The sequence below is a fragment of the Phascolarctos cinereus genome, unplaced genomic scaffold, assembly GCF_003287225.1.
Source record: "Phascolarctos cinereus isolate Bilbo 61053 unplaced genomic scaffold, phaCin_HiC Scaffold_1;HRSCAF=81, whole genome shotgun sequence".
In the NCBI taxonomy this organism is placed as follows: domain Eukaryota; kingdom Metazoa; phylum Chordata; class Mammalia; order Diprotodontia; family Phascolarctidae; genus Phascolarctos; species Phascolarctos cinereus.
In genome coordinates, this window is record NW_027555514.1 from 219,769,281 (window position 1) to 219,788,732 (window position 19,452).

The window sequence follows — 19,452 nt, forward strand, 5'->3', positions numbered from 1 at the left end:
CTCCCCAGCCTGAGCTGTGCAAATTCCTGACCCAGATTTGGATATGTTGCTAACAGTCAACTGCTGCTAAACTCAGCCTCTATCAGCCAGCTGGGAAGGTCTGCTGGTTCAGAGTGATAGAACTACAACCTCCCCTGGGGTCTATGATTCTTGCCCTGATTATTCCTTCGCAGGATTCAGACTGTTAGAAGCTGGAACTGAGACTCCACTTGCTCCTAGAGTTCAAGCCACACTGCTGCTACTTGCTTCCAAACACAGTAAGCACTCAATGCTTATTCTATCCATCCATCTAAAAATTTTTTTTAGTTATTCTCTAAATATAATATTCTACCACACACCTCTATGTATTTGCATGGACTGTCCTTTATATCTGGAATGTTCTGCCTCACCTCTTCCCCTTTGAGACTCTTCAAAGATAAGTGGGCATCTAGGTGGCACAGTGGTAGAGCCCTGGGCTTGGAGTCAGGAAGATGAGTTCAAATCTGGCCTCAGACCAAACACTTCACCTTACTAGCTGTGTGACCCTGGGCAAGTCACTTAACCCCAGTTGCCTAACGAGAGAGAGAGAGAGAGAGAGAGAGAGAGAGAGAGAGAGAAGAGAGAGAAATATGGCCTCAAGACACTTACCAGTTGTGTAACATTGAGAAAGTCAATTAACCTCTGTTTGCTTCAGTTTCCTCATCTGTAAAATGGGGATAATCATAACACCTACCTCATAGAGTTGTTGTGACAATTAAATGAGATAGTAACTGCAAAGGTACTCAGTGCCTGGCACATAGTGACCACCATATAAATGTTGCTCTTATTATTATGCTACCTTCCTCAAGAGTCCTTTCTTGATTTCTCTAAATCACTAGCATCACTTCATAGTTGTATCCACTTACCTGGAGGGCAGGGGCTGTATCACTTTTGTCTTCCTATCCCTAGCTTCTAGCACAATGCCTAACACTTAGTAGGGACTTTAAAATGCTTGTTGATTGAAGTTTGGACCTCAACTGGTAGGCAACAGGGAGACACTAAAGATTCGTAAATAATAGGAGTGACTTTGTTTACAAGAAAAGGTTGCCAGAGGAAGAGTGGACCCAGGAAGTCCTGTCCAGAGCCTATTTCAATGGTTCAGGTGGTCGGGAACAAAGTCCTGTACTAGGGTGATGGCAGTGGTGATAGAAAATAGGGACCAACCAGTATAACTTGTCTGAGGCTCCCTTATCCCCTTCCCCCAAGAAAGAAGGCACTGAAGTTCTGGGACAGTTGGACGAATTCATAAGGGGGTGTAGGAGAGGCAGCTGTCCCTTAGATCGGCCGTGGTGGGGGGGGGCCAGAAGAGGGGGGTAGGAGAGGTGCAGGCAGCAACAGGTGCATTGAGACTTAGCCCCACCCTTGCCCGGCTGGGTCTGCCCCTCCCCTCCTTTCCCTTTCCTTTCTCAGAGTGGGAATGGAAAGGCGGGGCCTAGGGTCTGTTCCCAGACTGGTACCCCCTCCCCTCTTCAAATTCTCTTGGGAGACTGGGCAGGCGCCAGGTTTGGAGGAGGGAAGCATCCGGAGACAGTGCAATTTCACGGAGCCTCGGAGAGGCTAAGGATCGTGCGGACGAGAAGGCTCAGTAGTGGGGTCTCAATTCCCAAAGGAGGAGCAGGAGGAGGGGGAGGGGGAAGAGGGGGAGGAGCGGGAGGCGGGAGCTCCCCCCTTCCCCCCCACCTCAAGAGGGATTAAAAAAAACACCAAAGTGGACCAACCGGCCAGGGAAGTAGGAGGGTGGGGGAGGGTTTGATTTACATAATGGGCGGGGCCAGCCTGATAGAGAATCCCTTCTTTATCCACGGGGGGGGGGGTGTGTGTGGGGGCAGTCTTAGGAATTTTCTGCTCTCCCTCTCCTCCGGGAAAATAAGAGTGAGCTCCCTCCGTCGCTCTGATTGGCCGGAGCAAGGGGGGTTCCCATAGTCTGGCCAATGAACTCGGGGCCCGCGTAAGGGGGGCGGGCGGAGTAGGGTGGCTGAGCACGAGCCGGGTGGAGAGGCTGAGACTAGGGCGAAATCGAACTTCAACCCTGCGAAAGTTGGAGGCGCTGCCAGTACTAGCGAGTCCGGGAGCGGCCGTGACTCACTCCACTCCCCACACACGTACGCACCCCCCCTTTCCCTTCTCTCTCCGCCCCCCCCCACCTCCTTACCTTCTTCCTTCCCTCCCTGGTCCCAGCTCCGACTCTAGATCCTGTAACAACACTTCGCATTTGCTACCTGTACGGACTGCCGTCTCCGCCTCCTCCCTTCCTGGCTCAGGTGGCTTTTTCAATCCTGATGTCTTAGCCTCGGATCACCGGCCCGGGCCCCCTGCCCCCGGCACGCAGCAGCTATGAAGGGGTTACTGGAGCTGCAGGTATTGGGCTGGCTCCTCCACCTGGCCAGGGGCTCGGAGGTGGGCAGCTCGCAGGCAGGTAAGTGGGACTGCGGGACTGAGGAAGTTGGAGCGCGCTGCTGGGAGGAGCCTGGGTTTGGTGTGCCTGGGGAACCTGGGGCTTGCGAGCCTCGGAATCAGAGGAGCCAGTGCCTGAAGCCCCAGTTCGGTCTGGCCCCGCTCTGAAGCACTCGAAGCTTGGACTGGCTGGACCTCCCCCAACCCTCCACCCCTTCCGAGGATCCTCCCGGGGAAGCGATTGCTGCCTCAGTTCCCCGATCTGATTTCGAGACTGCAAGGAACCTAGGCATTCTGGGGTTCCAGGTTGTAGAGATGATGAGCTGAGATGGGGTATTGTTTTATTTTCTCGAGAGGTGAATCAGAATTTGGAGCCTAACTTCTTTCCCCAGTCCCGTCCCCCTGGTTCCCCAGGTTTCAGGCACCGCCAGTTTCGGTGTTTTGCCGGCTTTGGGAGGAGCTAGGATAGGATTTGGGGGGGGTGGAGGGGGCAGTTGTTCTCTTGTGTTGAAAAATAGGTCCGGGCCCCTCCCCTTCCTTGCTTGTTTGTGTGAGTGCTTGTGGGGGTGGGGGTGGGGGCGGGCTGGGCCGAGATTAGCCAGAGGGCCAAGTCCAGGTGATAAAGTGATAAAGAACTTCAGAAAAATCACTCAGTTCTGCTTCCTCCCATGCACCTCACGAAATCTAGACTGGCAAATCCGACCACTTAAACTTCTTGCTTGCACTCGAAGCATGAAGGAAAAGGAGGCTTAGACAGGCAGTCTCCTCTTATAGACAGAACTTAAGGAGCCAGTTCAGGAAGGACTGCCCCCACCCCAGCCCTTTTCTTGGGGATCTTTGATCACTGAGTGCTGGTGGGATTTGAAGGGATCAAAAAATTAGGTATTCTACTGCCATTTCCCCCAGTTTGGGGCTTGGTGAATTTTGTGTCCCACCCACAGCAGGGGTGAAGGGTGTGGGAGTGAGGAGAAAACACCTGTGTTTCCCCCACAGTTGCTGGGTCTAAATTTAGCCTCTGGGACCTTGAATTGTGAACATTCCCAGCTGAAAGAATGGAGGAGGGGTCTGGTATATGGGGTAGTAGTTGCAGAAAAGGGGTGACAGTAGCTACCTCTCCTTCACACTCCGGGAATCTGAGAAGTTATCAGCAAGGAAACCAGGAGTTCTGGCTCTGGCTCTTTTCTTGAGGGAGGAGAGAGGTGGGGGGGGGGCACGCTTGTGGCACTGGCCAGGCCTTCCTTTATCTGGATTTTCAGCCTCTGGGCATCCGGCCTTGTCTGGGTCGCACTATGCTCCCTTTGTCCTAGCCCTGGTCAGGGGTAGGGGGTTGTTGGAGTGGAGGTTCACACTGAGGATCCCCAGAGGGGGGTAGTAGGAGAGAACAGTCCCTTGCTGTCCCACAATACTGTCTTCCTAAGAGGGCCTGTGATTGACAACTTCTTCCCATGACCCTGGATATTTAAACACCTACTTTCTCCCTAGAAATGGCTGCAGTACTAACTTCAGGCTCCTGGTCCTTCCTTCCTGCTCTCTTCCCTACCCCCATCTACTGCCCTTGGCTCCCCGTTTTATGTGAGGTGGATTTTATTCCTGTGGGTAGGAGACAATGACTTCTAATTCTCTGCCTCCTGCCCCTAAGCACACAAGAACCCACAAACATATTAATGTGATTCTCTTTGGAGGAGTGAAAGAGAGAAAGATTTTGGGGGATATCTTTTGACATGGTAGCCCAAGGCAATGTACTGGGGTACAAAAGCATTCCTGGAGTAGTTATGGCTGGTGGGGGCAGAGGTAGGGCAGGGGCAAGGACACCATATATTCTCACTATTAAAAAAAAAAACTCTGAGTTTGTGATTTCATTCCTGTGGGAGTGAAGAAATTCTCCACTGATGCAGCTCAAAAACTGTTCTGCCATTTATAATCTTAAAGTGTTGCCAAGGTAACTTGTCCAGAGTCACACAACCAGTATGTGTCACAAGCTCTACTTGAACCTAGCTCTTCCTTACTCTGAGGCTAGCTAGCTCTCTCACCACTAACTCACACTGCTCTCAGGGACATATTTTCAAGAACATCACTGCACACAGTCAGACTCACAAGTCTTTGCTTCGTGGGCATGAGGGAGGGCTTCGGTGAAGGGGCATCCTGTTAGCAAGGGAGGTAGAGGCAGTTAGTTCTAACCTGCCTGGTTTATATGAGTCATCTCTCAGGCAGAAGCAATGCAGTTCTCAGCCTTCCTTCTTGTCCCCTCCAAAATGACAATGCTGATCTCCATCCCGTCTCCCCTCTCCCTTCTCAGTAATGGAATCCTGACTAGGAGAGTGGGGTGGGGATCTGTCAAGGGATCAGGCCTGGTATGGAGCTGGCAAGAGAGGGTTCCGTGGTGTCCATTCCCCACATGCCTTCATGCCTGCTTCCTAATGAGCTGGCAGTGCCCCCAAGGAAGAGTAGCTGCAAACAGGTGGTATCTCTGCTCCTGCCCTCAACTCCCAACACAGGCTTTAACCCACTGGAAAAGGGAGGGGATCAGAGATCAAGGGGCAGAGATACCTTGAATTGTTCATCACTTCCTACATCAAAATCATATTCCATTACATTTCTATATCACAATTTGTTCAGGCGTTTCTCCAACCCATGGGCACCTGGTGGAAAGACACACATACTCAGCCTCTTCATGCACTCCCAATACAGCTTATTCTCCCTTCTTTAGTCTAGGAGTGGCCTGTGTTGGAAAGCTCTTGAATTAAGCCTTTTTATCCCCAAACAGTGATGGGGGGGGGAGGGAGTTTCCTGTTGTTTATCCCAATGTTTTTTGTCCTTGGTGAAAATTATGCAGGGTTCTGGGGAGGAGGGAAGGGATAGAGGACTCACACTGAAGGTAAGGGAATGGAGTGCAGTGAGGATGGAGTCACAGTTGGATAAAGGATAGCAGAGGGGGAAGAGAGAGGTGGAGCTAAGTTTTGGGAGGGAGGTATTGAGGGTGGTGCCTATTCTCCTAGCTAAAAAGACAAAGCTGCTATAGACCATTTTCTTTTCCCTCCAGTGAGGTCACTGTCTGAGCCTAGGGCTTGGGGGGGCAGCAAGAAGAGGCTGGGGAAGGGGTGGGGGCTGCCCCCTTCTCTTGGACAGAATCAGCTCATTGTGGGATGGGCTATGGCCCTGGGTACTGCCCCCACTCCACTTCCCCCACCCTTCCTCACCCACAGTGGACACAATGGGGGCTGTGTGTCTGGCCCCAAAGGGACCTTTATTTCAAGGACCCTGGGGCATAAGGGGGGGTGATAAAGAACTGGGTGCCCCTAGAAGGAGGAGCAGAGCTATAACCCTCTTTTTCCTCCTCACCCTTCCCAATATTGGAAAACTAGCTACCTGAAAAAAAAAATCTTGAAATAACAGTAGTTTTGGCTTGGTTAACCCCTTAATCCTCATAACTTGTAGGTAAGACTTCCCAGGATCTATTCTCCTTCCACCTCTAGGAATTCTGTATGTAAGAAAGTCCAATATCCATTTCCTTCACCTGCCCTCTCTGTTCTGCCATCTCCATTCCCTCCAAAGTAAGGCAGAAAAGACAGAAAACAATTCCCTTATCTATCCAATATCTAACTGCCATCAGAACCCTGTACATAGCGAGTGCTAGAGAAAGATTTACAAATCCTGAGCTCTCCACATTCTTCTCCTAACAGTGTGCCCAGGGACCCTCAATGGACTGAGTGTAACCGGTGATGCGGAAAACCAGTATCAGACACTTTACAAACTATATGATCGGTGTGAGGTTGTGATGGGAAACCTGGAAATTGTGCTTACAGGGCATAGCCCTGATCTCTCCTTCCTGCAGGTGAGGAAACCTGCATCTCCCACATAACACACTCAATTGAGATACAACCCTGACCTCTCTTCCTCTGGATCAGAGAATATTACCCTAACTTTTACTGCTTCTCTTTTTTTCTTTTGTATGAAAAAAACCTTTTCTTCCTTTGGGCCTGTCTTCTCTTAACCTGTCCTCTCCCCTCCTACCCTGGCAAATAATTGCATAGATGAGGACAGAAGTTGGAAAGGGGAGAGGAAGAGGAGACCCTTTGTAGATTTTAAGGTTAAGAAATGGGGTTCCCAAGAGAGTAGAATGAAGGGAAGGGATCAGTATAGAAAAAGAAGGCATTGCGGAGCAGGATAATCACGTCTCCTCTGCTTCTTAGCATCTTGACTCCCAGAGGTAGAGGATCTAAAAATGATCTCCAAATCCAACTTCCTCCTGAATGGAGAATCTCGAAGACTTGGAATGTCACCTCCCTTTCCCACCTCGAGTCTCCTTACTTTGCTTTTGTGATTGGAGGAAAGGAGCATGAGGCTGTGTTTGACTGATGTGTGTTTACACCTTCTCACTGCTGCTCCTGTGTCCCAACAACAGTGGATCCGGGAGGTAACAGGATATGTCCTAATCGCCATGAATGAGTTCTCTACTCTGCCACTCCCCAACCTTCGTGTGGTAAGGGGGGCCCAGGTCTATGACGGGAAGTTTGCCATCTTTGTCATGCTCAACTATAATACCAACTCCAGCCATGCCCTACGCCAGCTCCGCCTCAATCAGCTCACAGGTTAGTTGTTCAGTTGCTCAGTCTTGTTCAACTATACGTAACCCCACGGGAGCCTGCTTGGCAAAGATACTGGAGTGCTTTGCTATTTCCTTCTCCAGTGTGTCCCCATTTTAGAGATGAGAAACTGAAGCAAATAGGGCTTAAGTGACTTGCCCAGGGTCACACAGCTAGTGTCTAGGACAGATTTGAACCCACATCTTCCTGATTCCAGTCCCAGTGTTCTATCCACTGAACCACCTACTTGCCCCTGCTAACTATTCCCACTGACCAGGTCTAAGCATTGCACTGACCCTTTTGACCAGTGCACTGGACACTCATTGACAGCTGCCCATTCATCTCTTCGCCTCTCTTCCCATCCCATACTCTCTCACACTCTTAACAGCTCAAATAACCATATATAACTACCAAACTGACTACCACAAGCCCTCCACACAGGGTGCATACAGAGGAACAAAGATCTTATGCCACTACAGGAGGGGAGTCATAGCTAAGATCTAGTCTTGACTTGGCCTCTGCCTATTCCTTTGCATTTGGGGTTATTGTACTGTGTTTACCCTGATTTTCTTCTACAAGTTCCCTGACCTCCTCACACCCAAACTACAGTCCCAATTTCTTGTATTTGTCCCCCTAGGGAAAAGCATGCTGGTTAAATATTATTTGGTTCACTTTTCTCTGGCCTCAGCCTCTCCCTCCTACTTCCTTGCCCCAGTCAGTTGAAAAATAAATAGGCAGGGCAGCCTGGAGTTGGAGAAGTGGGGAAAGCTGAGTCAGCTGAATCTTCCAGCCTCCCCCTTGCTCTGCCTGTCTTCTGCTGGCTAAACCAGATCTAGGACAGGTGTCTGGAGAACCAAGAGATGCTTCAGCCTCCTTCCCTATCCCCTATCCCCAAACACAGCCTTCTTCTTTGTAATTTCGGCCTCTTCTACCCAAACCCATCTACCTTGCACCCTTGTATCCTTTCAAATATAATCACAAAGCCAGGATAGACGTGTGTGGAAAACCTATGGTAAGCAACTCAATTTGGTCCTGGAGATTTCAACTCTACCCTACCCATCTTTCCCTCCAGAGATCTTGGCTGGGGGTGTTTACATTGAAAGGAATGATAAACTTTGCCACATGGACACAATTGACTGGAGAGACATCGTCAGGGACCCACAGGCTGAGATTGTGGTCAAGAACAATGGCAAAAGCTGTGAGTCGCTTCCCCACATTCCCATCAAGTCTTCCCTCCAAAGGCGAGTCCCCTCCATTAAACCTTCATCCTCAGTGCCCTAACCCCAGGTCCATGACACGGAACAAGTTGATCCCTCATGATACTGCACAGGCCCCAGGGTGGACCTATGTATCCTACAAGTGGATAAATTTCCAGGATGAAATACTTCATAGTGGCCTAGTACTGCTAGTCCTTCCCCCTCAGGAAAGTCTCAAAAATCATCCTTCAGGTTCCCTGGCAGTTTTATTCAGCCAGATCCCATAATCCCAGGACATTCATCTGGGCTTTTGCAGACTCTTATTAAGTCATTCAGCCTGGGACACATCAAATAAGCATGCCCATTGCCTCAACCAAGCTCCTTCCTTCTGGGTAGTCCTCTACCCTCATCTCTAATCTCTTATTCTATTGGCCTCACTTCCTGCTCATTGTACCCTCACACTAAGTCTGACTGAGTATTTGAAGGAGCTGTTAAGGACAGGGCATAGAGTTGGGACAAGGAGGGAGACAGGGTGACTGTCCTTCCTAACTCTATCACTTTGGAGGATACCACAGCACAAGACATGGGGAGAGATACTGATGGTTTCCTTGTCTCTGCCTTTTTCCTCAACCAGGTCCCCCTTGTCATGAGTCCTGTGGGGGGAAATGCTGGGGTCCTGGACCAGGAGACTGCCAAACACGTGTGTACCTTTCTTAAACCCCTAAACTTCAGTTTCTTAAATCTTCCCCTATGGCTTGAGCTGGCTAGTATGAAGACTTTTAGCGTGAGTTCAGCTAGCCAGCAGTTGAGGGAAGGGTAATGAATAGGGGTGGGCAAGATAGTGAATAGGGAATAGGTAGAACTTGGTGGTCATGCCTTCCATTTTTTTTCCCTAACCAGTGACAAAGACAATCTGTGCCCCCCAATGCAACGGCCACTGCTTTGGCCCCAATCCCAACCAGTGCTGCCATGATGAGTGCGCAGGTGGCTGTGGAGGTCCCCGAGAGACAGACTGCTTTGTATGTACTGGGGGTGATGTGTGGGGTCCCTTTTAGTGTGCCCTGGCCTGGGAAGTCAGGTATTGGAGAGTATGGGGAGGGAGGCCTGGTGGCTGGGGGAATGTATGGGTGGGCACAAGTATTCCTCCATCCTGACTCTCCCCCTGTTGCCTAGGCATGCCGACACTTCAATGACAGTGGAGCCTGTGTGTCTCTGTGCCCACTGCCCCTTGTCTACAACAAACTCACCTTCCAACTAGAGCCCAATCCTCACACCAAGTACCAGTATGGAGGGGTCTGTGTGGCCAGCTGTCCCCGTAAGTGGCTGCAAGAGGTAGAGAAAGGAAACCTGGGCAGAGATTAGTGGAATAGGAATAGGGAAAGTCACTCTATGGGTTTCTGGATGTGTGTACATAGGGATAGTGACAAGTTGATTGGAGAGGAAGGTTAAAAAAGGGGGACACAGAGATGATGACCCCTCTATGAGGGACTCTTGGGGAGGAGATCAAGGGACTTTTACCAAGGACATGAGATAAGGGGGCTGCAAGAACCCCAGCTGTAGGCAATCAGGACACCTGAGGGTACAGGAGGGGCAGGCCTTCCCTCTGTTCCCAGTGTATTACACAGGGGAAAGAACTCTGGGTTGGGAGTCAGAGGACCTTATTTTGAATCCTGGCTCTGCCAGTCACAACCTATGGCCTTCTTAAAAGTCACTTCAACTCTTTGCCTTGAGTTCCTTTATCTGTCAAGTGTAGGGAATAGAGGACAAGCCTTCCTAAGTCCCACTCAGCTTCAATTCCTAGGAAGGTCTGACACGGTGGAATTTGTCTTTTCTCATCTTCTTTCCCATCTTCTCTCCTTGCACAGATAACTTTGTGATAGATCACACCTCCTGTGTCAGGGCCTGTCCTGGGGACAAGATGGAGGTAGAAAAGAATGGGATGAAGATGTGTGAGCCCTGTGGAGGGCTGTGTCCAAAAGGTGAGCCAGTCATGGTGGTGGAGAGGAAAATTTAATTTCCCCAAGTCTCCTCTTAGTGCTTCCCATCAAATCCCTCTGAATTTCCTTTGACTCCTTCCCATCCCATTTATGTTTGCAGCCTGTGAAGGGACAGGCTCAGGTAGCCGATTTCAGACTGTGGACTCTAGCAACATCGATGGGTTTGTGAACTGTACCAAGATCTTGGGAAATCTGGACTTCCTTATCACTGGCCTCAAAGGGTTAGACTCTTCTCTTCTTCAAATCCCTCTTGGGTTTTCCCACACTCTTACCCACCTCCTCACCCCAACTCTAACAAAAGAGATGATCATGTGACATCAATAATGCCATCTCCTCTCTAATATCCCTAATAGATGCTTATCTCCCCTGGGCTCTAACACTTCCTGTGATGAGGGACTTGTGCTTTTGTTTTGGGGAGGGCAGCTTATTCCAATGCTGGATTATTGGAAAATTGTTGGAAAGCTCTTGCTTATGTTAATTCCTGTCTGATCCCTATAATTTTCACCCATTTCAGCCTAGTTCTGGTCCTTAGAATAAATTGTGATCTAATCCCTCTTTCAGCTCATCTTAAAAATATTTGAAGAAGACTTTCATGTTTTTCCTCATCTTCCCCAGAGACCCCTGGCACAACATACCTGCCCTGGATCCTGAGAAACTCAACGTCTTCCAGACAGTTCGGGAGATTACAGGTAAGTGGGGTCAGAGAAGAAGAGATGTGTTTCCAGGGAAACAAGTAGACTAGGAACATTGACAGGGGAAACAGTGACCCCAGGAAGGAGCACTGTACCCCAGCTGCTTGGGGAGAGACACAAGCAAGAGAGCAGGTGCAGAGGGGAAAGAGGGCAGACTTCATTAGGAAAGCTCCCTTCCTCTGCAGGTTACCTGAACATCCAGTCTTGGCCTCCCCACATGCACAACTTTAGTGTCTTCTCCAACCTGACAACCATAGGTGGCCGAAGTCTCTACAAGTAAGTCTGTTTAGAAGCCAGTATTGTTTGACACAGGACCTATTCGGGGGGGGGGGGGCGGCACTTTTTGGCATCAGGCTTACCCACAGTACATTCTGAGAAACAAGTAAGAAGAATTGGGGGTCACTGGGCAAAAAGAAACAGTTCCCACTCAGTTGTCATGGCCCCCTGGTCCTAAGCTTTTTCTCTGGGGCCTCCTTCTTTATATTGCCATTGCCATCCCCAGTCGAGGTTTCTCACTGCTGATCATGAAAAACGTGAACGTGACATCGTTGGGCCTTCGGTCCCTGAAAGAAGTCAGTGCTGGGCGTATTTATATCAGTGCCAACAAGCAGCTCTGCTACCACCACTCTCTGAACTGGACCAGGCTGCTTCGGGGACCAAAGGAAGGGAGGTTGGATATCAAGCACAATCGCCCCAAAAAGGAATGTGGTAAGTGAGGTAGAAGTGAAGGCCTGAGGGGGACAGGCAGTGGTGATATGGAAGTTCCAAAGGGATGGGGAGGTGAATGGGAGAACAGATTCTGAGCTGGAGATTGTGGGACCCAAGGCCAAGCACAGTGGTTGGGATTTGGTGGGTAGACTGAGTTGGGCTCTTCTGACCCACTTCTCCTCCTTCTTCTTCTCCAGTGGCAGAGGGTCGAGTGTGTGACCCACTGTGCTCATCTGGGGGTTGCTGGGGCCCTGGTCCTGGCCAGTGCTTATCCTGTCGAAACTACAGTCGAGGGGGTGTCTGTGTGACCCAATGCAACTTCCTTAATGGGTACTGTGGGAAGCTAGAAAGGAGTCATGGAGGGGCATGATGAGGGGCTGTGTGTGATGTGGAGGACTAGATCTCCTATGGCAACTTTTTTGCCTTGCGATGGGCTGGGTATCACATAGAGCTGGAGGTGGGGGAAGGGCTTATGGAGGACAGAACCTGAAAATGATGCTGTCTCCTTGGGCCTACCTCCAGAGAACCCCGAGAGTTTGCTCATGAGGATGAATGCTTCTCCTGCCATCCTGAGTGCCAGCCTCTGGAGGGCAATGTCACTTGCTATGGCTCGGTACAGTATAAGTCCCAGAATTCCCTGGAGAGGGAGGGGGCTGCTCAGGGGGCTGGATATCCTAAGCCTGACAGGAAATCAATCAATCATCACACATTTACTAAAGTACCCAATAGGATGCTGGGTGCTAAGATCAGAAATACAAAAGCAGGTCAGACCCTGCCCTCCACAGGCTTATACAGTGTTGGCTTTTGTGGGGTAGAAGTGGTAACTGCCTGGATCCCTCACCCAGAGTAGGAAACCTCCTGGATGAGCTCAAAGGATCCTCAGGCTTCAGGCCTCCTTGACTTTTTCTTCCACCTCCACTAGGGCTCAGATGCTTGTGCTCAGTGTGCCCACTTCCGGGATGGACCACATTGTGTGAGCAGCTGCCCCCACGGACTCGTGGGTGCCAAAGGACCCATCTACAAGTACCCAGATGCTCATCGAGAGTGTCTGCCTTGCCATGAGAACTGCACTCAGGGGTCAGTGAAGAACAAGAGGGTGGGGTGGGAAAGAGGGGCCATAGGAGAGGGGCAACTAAGTCAGGAGGGAAAAGCTTGTGAAGGAGGTAGAGGAACGAAACCCAACAACAAGATGAGAGATTTTTCCAAAGATTGCAGCATACTATTTTCTCTTTTCTTTTTTTTTTTTCTCATGGGTTTTCCCTCTTGTTCTGATTCTTCTTTTACCACATGACTAATGTGGAAATATGTTTAATGTGATTGTACTTGTATAGACTGTATCAGATTGCTTGCTGTCTGGGGAGGGGGAAAATTTAGAACTCAAAATTTTATAACAGTGAATGTTGGAAAGTAAAACTAAATTAATTAGTTAATTAAAAAATAAAAGGCTGAGAGATTTAAGAGGCTGTAAGGGGGAGGTCTATCCCAACACAGAAACTGTCCCTAGGAGCTGGGGTAAACATAGGCCACAAAAGGAAAAGTGGGGCCTAGAGAGAAAAAAAGGGATCAGAGCATCAAGCCCGATTGATATAAGTTCAGATGAAATATGGACTGCAGTGTGGGCAAATCACTGGAGGTTCTGGAACAAGTTCAGTAGGGAGAAGAGCTCATAGAATGAAATACCAGTTGTACAAGTCCCTAGCTAAGGGGGTCTTATTCTACTCCAGGTGTAATGGACCAGAACTCCATGACTGTTTGGGACAACCACAGGCCATAAGCAGGTAGGTTGGAGTTCACTGAATATAAGAGATTTGCAGGAGGGCAGGGGAGGAAAGGGAAAGGGAAGTCTCTGAAAGAACCCAGGGACTGGTATTTGTATCCTCCTCCTCTAAAACTAACTTGGCATAGCCTACATTACCCAGGGATAAATTAACTTTTTGCATAGAGAGGATTATGTCTATAGGCTAGTCTATGGGTGGGGGCCAGACAGTGGGGATGCTTGATTGGTAACTCCCTTGCTATGGGGATACAGTTGATGTACAGAAGCTGCATTCTCAGGTCAAGCCTTGTTCCCTTTATCCTACAGTAAGACCCATGTGGCTGTGGGCCTAGCTGTGGTGGCAGGCTTGATCGTGATCACGTTGGTCTTGCTACTTACCTTGCTCTACTTGCGAGGGCGGAAGATCCAGAATAAGAGAGCAATGAGGCGCTACTTGGAGCGGGGTGAGGTGAATACTCCTTCCTGGACTTAAGGGACCCCAACAGTTCCCAGTGGAGACCTCCTCCCCACATGCTGCTGAGCCACTCTCAGTCAGTTCTTAATCCCCTCTCTTCAAGCAAACAGTGTGGTACAGTGGTAAGAAAACTTGAACTGAGTTATAGTACTGGTTGTGTGACCTTGAGCAAAGCCTCAGTTTCCTCAGCTGTAAAACAGGGATAAGATCTGCCCTACCTCACACAATTGTTACCAAGGATACAATGGAATAATATATGTGAAAGTACCTTGTAAAATGGTATACAAGAGAAAGGTCATCTAAACAGACTTCTTACCCTTTTTCTCCCTCTCCCCACAACACACACACACACACACACATACACACATACACTTATACACACATGAAAATTTCTCTCGAAAATCCTTATCAACACCCTCTCATGATCCCTGACACCATGGAAATAATACTTTCTCTGATACAGCCCTTACTACATAACCTCCAATCCTAGCGGCTTTCAGTATTTCCTATCTCCCGACATGTGTATGGCGTTTCTCCAAAATGGTAACTATTTCTCCTTCCTTTCACCACTATGGGCCTTACTTCCCTGTCCACTCATTGCTCTCCCTCTAGAACACGGCTAGGGGTGATGGGAAAGGATTCAGCCCAGGAAGAGGTTTTCCTGACTGCTCCCCTCTGTCACCTACAGAGCCTGGAACCTCTAGACCCTGGTGAAAAGGCCAACAAGGTCTTGGCCCGAATTTTCAAGGAGACAGAGCTGAGGAAACTCAAAGTGCTTGGTTCAGGTGTCTTTGGAACTGTGCACAAGGTGAGGGGAGTGCAAGAATTCCTAAGGAGGGAATCAGAGACACAGGGGCCAGAAAAGCAGGAGGCATCAATGGAAGGGGAAGAATATCAAGAGCTGGAGGAAAAGACTTGATATTTGGGGATGATGGCCTTAGGCTCATCTGGTACTCTCTGGGCCAAAACAAAAGCACTGAAATCCTGCTTCTATCACTTGAGGCCTGGGTGACTTTGGACAAGTCACTAGCCCTCTCTCTGGGCCTGTTTCCTCATCTGTTAAACGAGGATGTTAGACTGAGTGATCTCTGAGGTCCCTTACCCCTCCAAAATCACATGACTGTCCTAGGGCATATGGATCCCAGAGGGCGAGTCCATCAAGATCCCAGTCTGCATTAAAGTCATTGAAGACAGGAGCGGACGGCAGAGTTTCCAGTCGGTGACTGATGTGAGTGGAGAGATGGCGTGCTGGATGAAGCCTGGGGGCGGTGCTCAGGGGAGGAGCAGCTTTAGGTGGGCTGGGCTGGGGAAGGGGTTGGTGATGCTGGGTTAGAAACAATAGTGTCTCACTGTTAGCCATATTAAAGTCTGAAAATGTGTTTGAGAACCTATGAGCACATCTGCCCTTTGTCTACATCCATTCTTGTGTCCTTTAGCACATGTTGGCCATTGGCAGCTTAGATCATACCCATATCGTTCGGCTACTAGGGCTATGCCCGGGGTCATCTCTGCAGCTGGTCACCCAATTTCTGCCATTGGGATCAGTGCTAGACCACGTACGACAACATCGGGAGACTCTAGGACCGCAGTTACTGCTCAACTGGGGTGTGCAGATTGCCAAGGTGAGAGGTCCTCAGGGGGTACAAAGCAATTAGATGGGCGGAGTGTTCCTAAGACTTAATGGGGAGAAAGGCTGACTGAGGCCCTGAGAATCCGGGGCTGGCTCTGGCTCTTAGCATCCCTCCCCCAAGGTTCCCTCCTGCCCTTATAGGGCATGTACTACCTGGAGGAACATGGCATGGTGCACAGAAATCTGGCTGCTCGAAATGTGCTGCTGAAGTCCCCAAGTCAGGTGCAGGTTGCTGACTTTGGGGTGGCTGACCTGCTGCCACCTGATGATAAACAACTTTTGCACAGTGAGGCTAAGGTAAGGAAGGGGTCGGGAAGAGATACAGAAGGCACTGGTGCCAAGGTAATAGGGAGTGGTCAAGAAGTCAGCCTAATAACAAGCTGCTACTTAGTGCATGGTGGGCTCCAAAGAGTGAGGAGGGTATCTGGGACGTAAGGAAGCCGAGTTCAGAAGGCAAAGGGTATTGGTGTGGAAGAAGGAGGGTGTTTAGGGGGATCTCAGGAAATTGGGGGCAGAGGGATTAACTGGTGACATCCCCTCCACTCCCAACTCACCAGACACCAATCAAGTGGATGGCCCTGGAGAGTATCCATTTTGGAAAATACACACACCAGAGTGACGTCTGGAGTTATGGTCAGTACTCACCCTTCACATAACCACCACCCACCCCACACATTTCAAATGTCTTTCAAACTCTTAGAATTGCCCTGCTGGACACTTTCTAAAATTACCTCTAGATTCTTGTCTTATGTCACCCATTTCAACAACCTACATGTTGAGTCTGCTGCCTTTACCTGACTCACACTTTGTTTGGTCAGGTGTGACAATATGGGAACTGATGACATTTGGAGACATACCCTATAAAGGGCTTCGACTGGCTGAAGTGCCTGACCTGCTGGAGAAGGGAGAGCGTCTAGCACAGCCACAGATCTGTACTATTGATGTCTACATGGTCATGGTTAAATGTGAGTCATCAATCACCTCTGATCTTTGCCCCCTTGGTGTCTTCCTTCCACTGGGAACTTTATTACCAACAGCTCTTTTTTATGTCCCCTGGTTTCTCCTACCTCAACCTAAGGCTGGATGATTGATGAAAACATACGACCGACATTTAAAGAATTGGCTAACGAATTCACCCGAATGGCTCGGGATCCACCACGATATTTGGTCATCAAGGTGAGAAGGTAGCCCTTAGATGGAGATGAAGGGGAAGGACTAAAGCCCTCAGTCCCATTAACAACCTATCCCTCAACTCTGAACAGAGGGACAGTAGTCCTGGGCTGCCTCCTGGTGCAGAGCCACCTGCTCTGACTGACAAAGACCTGGAGGAGGTAGAGACACTGGAACCGGAGCTGGAGCTGGAGCTAGAGGAGGAAGAACTGGCAAACACACTAGGCTCTGCCCCCAGCCTGCCCGTTGGTACGCTGTCCAGACCACGTGGGGTAAGGCGTTCCCTTCTCCCCCCTCCAAAAATCGTACAACACTCATAAACATCCCTGTTCTGGGGTGCCACTCTTGTCTTCTCCCTTTTTTTTCCTCCCCAGAGTCAGAACTTTCTGAGTCCTTCATCTGGATACATGCCAATGAACCAGAGCAACCTAGGAGGCACCAGACAGGTAAGACTTGCCCATCCTTGTTGAAGACTGTTAGAAGAGACTAAAGATCCCAGGGATTAGCAGAGGTCCAATGTAGAGAAAAGGCATTAGGGATTGGAGGCTTAGGCTATAACCCCCAGGGGCCAAATAAGCCATCCGTTAGTTTAGAAGAGGAACCACCAAGCCACCTATGGCCAACTCTGTCTTTCCTTATCTATGAGTGTCTACGTATTTCCTTCATTAGGGGTCAGTGATTCGTGGGAGTAGTGAGCAGTGCCCCTGCCCAACCTCTTTACTCCAGAGCCCACGAGGCCGACTTGCATCAGAATCTTCAGAAGGCCGGGGGACAAGCTCCGAGGCTGAGCTGCAAGAGGCAGAATCTGTGTGTGGAAGCCGGAGCCCTCGGCCTCGAGGGGACAGTGCCTACCATTCCCAACGCCACAGCCTACTCACTCCCCTCACCCCCCTCACCCCACCAGGGCTAGAGGAAGAGGATGTCAACGGTTATGTTATGCCTGATGCACATACCAAAGGTGCCTGAATTGGGGTGGGGACTTCTGACATCGTGGTCTCTGAAATCTTTTCTGAATTTTTTCCTTATCCTATTAATCCTCTTGTTTTTGCTCATCCTTTCCTACCCTGATCTTTTCCATGACTCCATCCACAAAACACTCTGGAGACCTTCCCCTAGCCCTAAATGCTCCTTCTCTACTCCTACTGCTTCAGGTATTCCTTCTTCCCGGGATGGTACACTGTCATCATCTGTGGGCCTCAGTTCCATTCTGGGCACCGAAGAAGAAGAGGATGAGGATGAAGAGTATGAATACATGAATCGGAGAAGAAAGCAGAGTCTGCCAAGACCTCCAAGGCCAGGATCTCTGGAAGAGTTGGGCTATGAATATATGGATGTGGGATCAGACCTCAGTGCCTCCTTAGGCAGCACCCACAGCTGTCCACTCCATCCTGTACCCATCATGCCTGCTACAGGAACTACTCCTGATGAGGATTATGAGTATATGAATCGTCGACATGGTGGAGGAACTGCTGGGGGTGATTATGCAGCCATGGGGGGTTGCCCAGCAGCTGAGCAAGGGTATGAAGAAATGGGATCGTTTCAAGGCCCTGGGCACCATGCCCCCTACATCCATGATGCCCACCTCAAGCCCCTTCGAAGCCTAGAGGCCACTCACTCTGCCTTTGACAACCCTGACTACTGGCATAGCCGGCTTTTCTCCAAGGCCAGTGCTCAGGGGACATAACCCTTCCTGCTGTACTCAGGAGGCTATTTATGGCAGCTGGCACCTCTAGAGGGCACCCCCTCTTTTCTATCCTCTCAGTACTATCTTCCAGTGTTTCCCCTATTCTCAGGCTCTCCTCCCATCCTCCAGAGGTTGTCTCCCTTCATTCCCACTTGGTTGGAGGGGGAGCTTCTAAATAGTTTCTTTTTCTACCCTAAACAAAATGTATGTGGTATAGCCAATTCTGCACTTTCTTCTCTAGCTCCTCCTCCAAAAGATCGGCTAAGGGTGGGAGGGTTTCCTCTATACTGTGTGCCATACCCAGTTCCCTTAGGGGGAATCCCTGGAGATATGAAGAATTAATCCTTGTGTCCTTATTCCTCTGTCCAAATTTTCCAGTTGGTATTTCTGGGCTCTTAAGTAAGCCTCTGTGTAAAGTGTGGCCACTTGGTAGAGAGGGGGGCAATTTATTCCCCACCTACCCACACAAGGCTGGTAAAAAGCAGGAGCTGGACCATCTACTTTCTACCTCCCCTATTCAACACAGCTCGAAGGACAGAGAGAGGAAGGAGGGGTTAAAGAAAACTGTGAAGACAGGGCTCTTGGAAGAGATTTTTTTTAAAAAAAGTTTACCCTAAGTTTGACCAAAATACTCATACATATACATGAAGCTGGGGCAGTCGAGAAGGCTGACCAGAAGGGAAGGGCCTCCCTCCATTCACAGTTATACTTAACCACACTTCTATGCATGTAAAAAAGATACCTTCATATAATCCAAGGGTTTCCTACTACCCCAAAATAAATTCACCAGATTCCCTAAAAGCAATTTTCTTGGGCCATGCCTAAACCAGTGATAGTGAGGGGCACCTCCAGTTGGTATGGTAGGAGGGTCCAGACTCCCCAATGCCCATCTCTTTTTGAGGGGAATGAGAATGGGGCAGAGAATCTCAGGTGTATCACTGAAGGAACTGTATTTTTTTTGTTTGTTTTTATACATGTTTGAATAAAAATGCCAAAGTTTTATCATCTTCCTATATATGACTAGTGGGAATGTACATGTGGGATTTGGTGAGAAAACCTCCCTTTAACTTCTGTACCTCCATCACAACTCTCAAGTGCCTGACATGGAAGAATTACAGAATCTGAGAACTTTGAGGCTATCCAGTCCAT

The 19,452-nt window shown here is 49.5% G+C and overlaps 1 protein-coding gene across 2 annotated transcripts; it reads left to right on the forward strand.

The window, feature by feature from the left end:
* The first annotated feature begins 1,899 nt into the window (after positions 1–1,899).
* Positions 1,900–19,305, forward strand: LOC110210914 (receptor tyrosine-protein kinase erbB-3). 2 transcript variants are annotated; one of them, XM_020990002.2, is made up of 28 exons: positions 1,900–2,434; positions 6,093–6,244; positions 6,815–7,001; positions 8,068–8,193; positions 8,826–8,891; positions 9,092–9,210; positions 9,365–9,506; positions 10,057–10,170; positions 10,289–10,409; positions 10,804–10,877; positions 11,066–11,156; positions 11,383–11,588; positions 11,786–11,918; positions 12,111–12,201; positions 12,511–12,665; positions 13,313–13,366; positions 13,672–13,813; positions 14,508–14,627; positions 14,949–15,047; positions 15,256–15,441; positions 15,591–15,746; positions 16,007–16,082; positions 16,268–16,414; positions 16,528–16,625; positions 16,712–16,891; positions 16,994–17,065; positions 17,346–17,577; positions 17,771–19,305. In XM_020990002.2, the coding sequence occupies exons 1-28, from the start codon at positions 2,353–2,355 to the stop codon at positions 18,301–18,303; spliced, it is 3,954 nt and encodes a 1,317-aa protein (XP_020845661.1). In that variant the 5' UTR covers positions 1,900–2,352; the 3' UTR covers positions 18,304–19,305. The 2 variants fall into 2 exon arrangements, with proteins under 2 accessions (XP_020845661.1, XP_020845660.1); XM_020990001.2 differs by having other exon boundaries at positions 1,901–2,434; positions 17,289–17,577.
* The last annotated feature ends 147 nt before the right edge of the window (positions 19,306–19,452 follow it).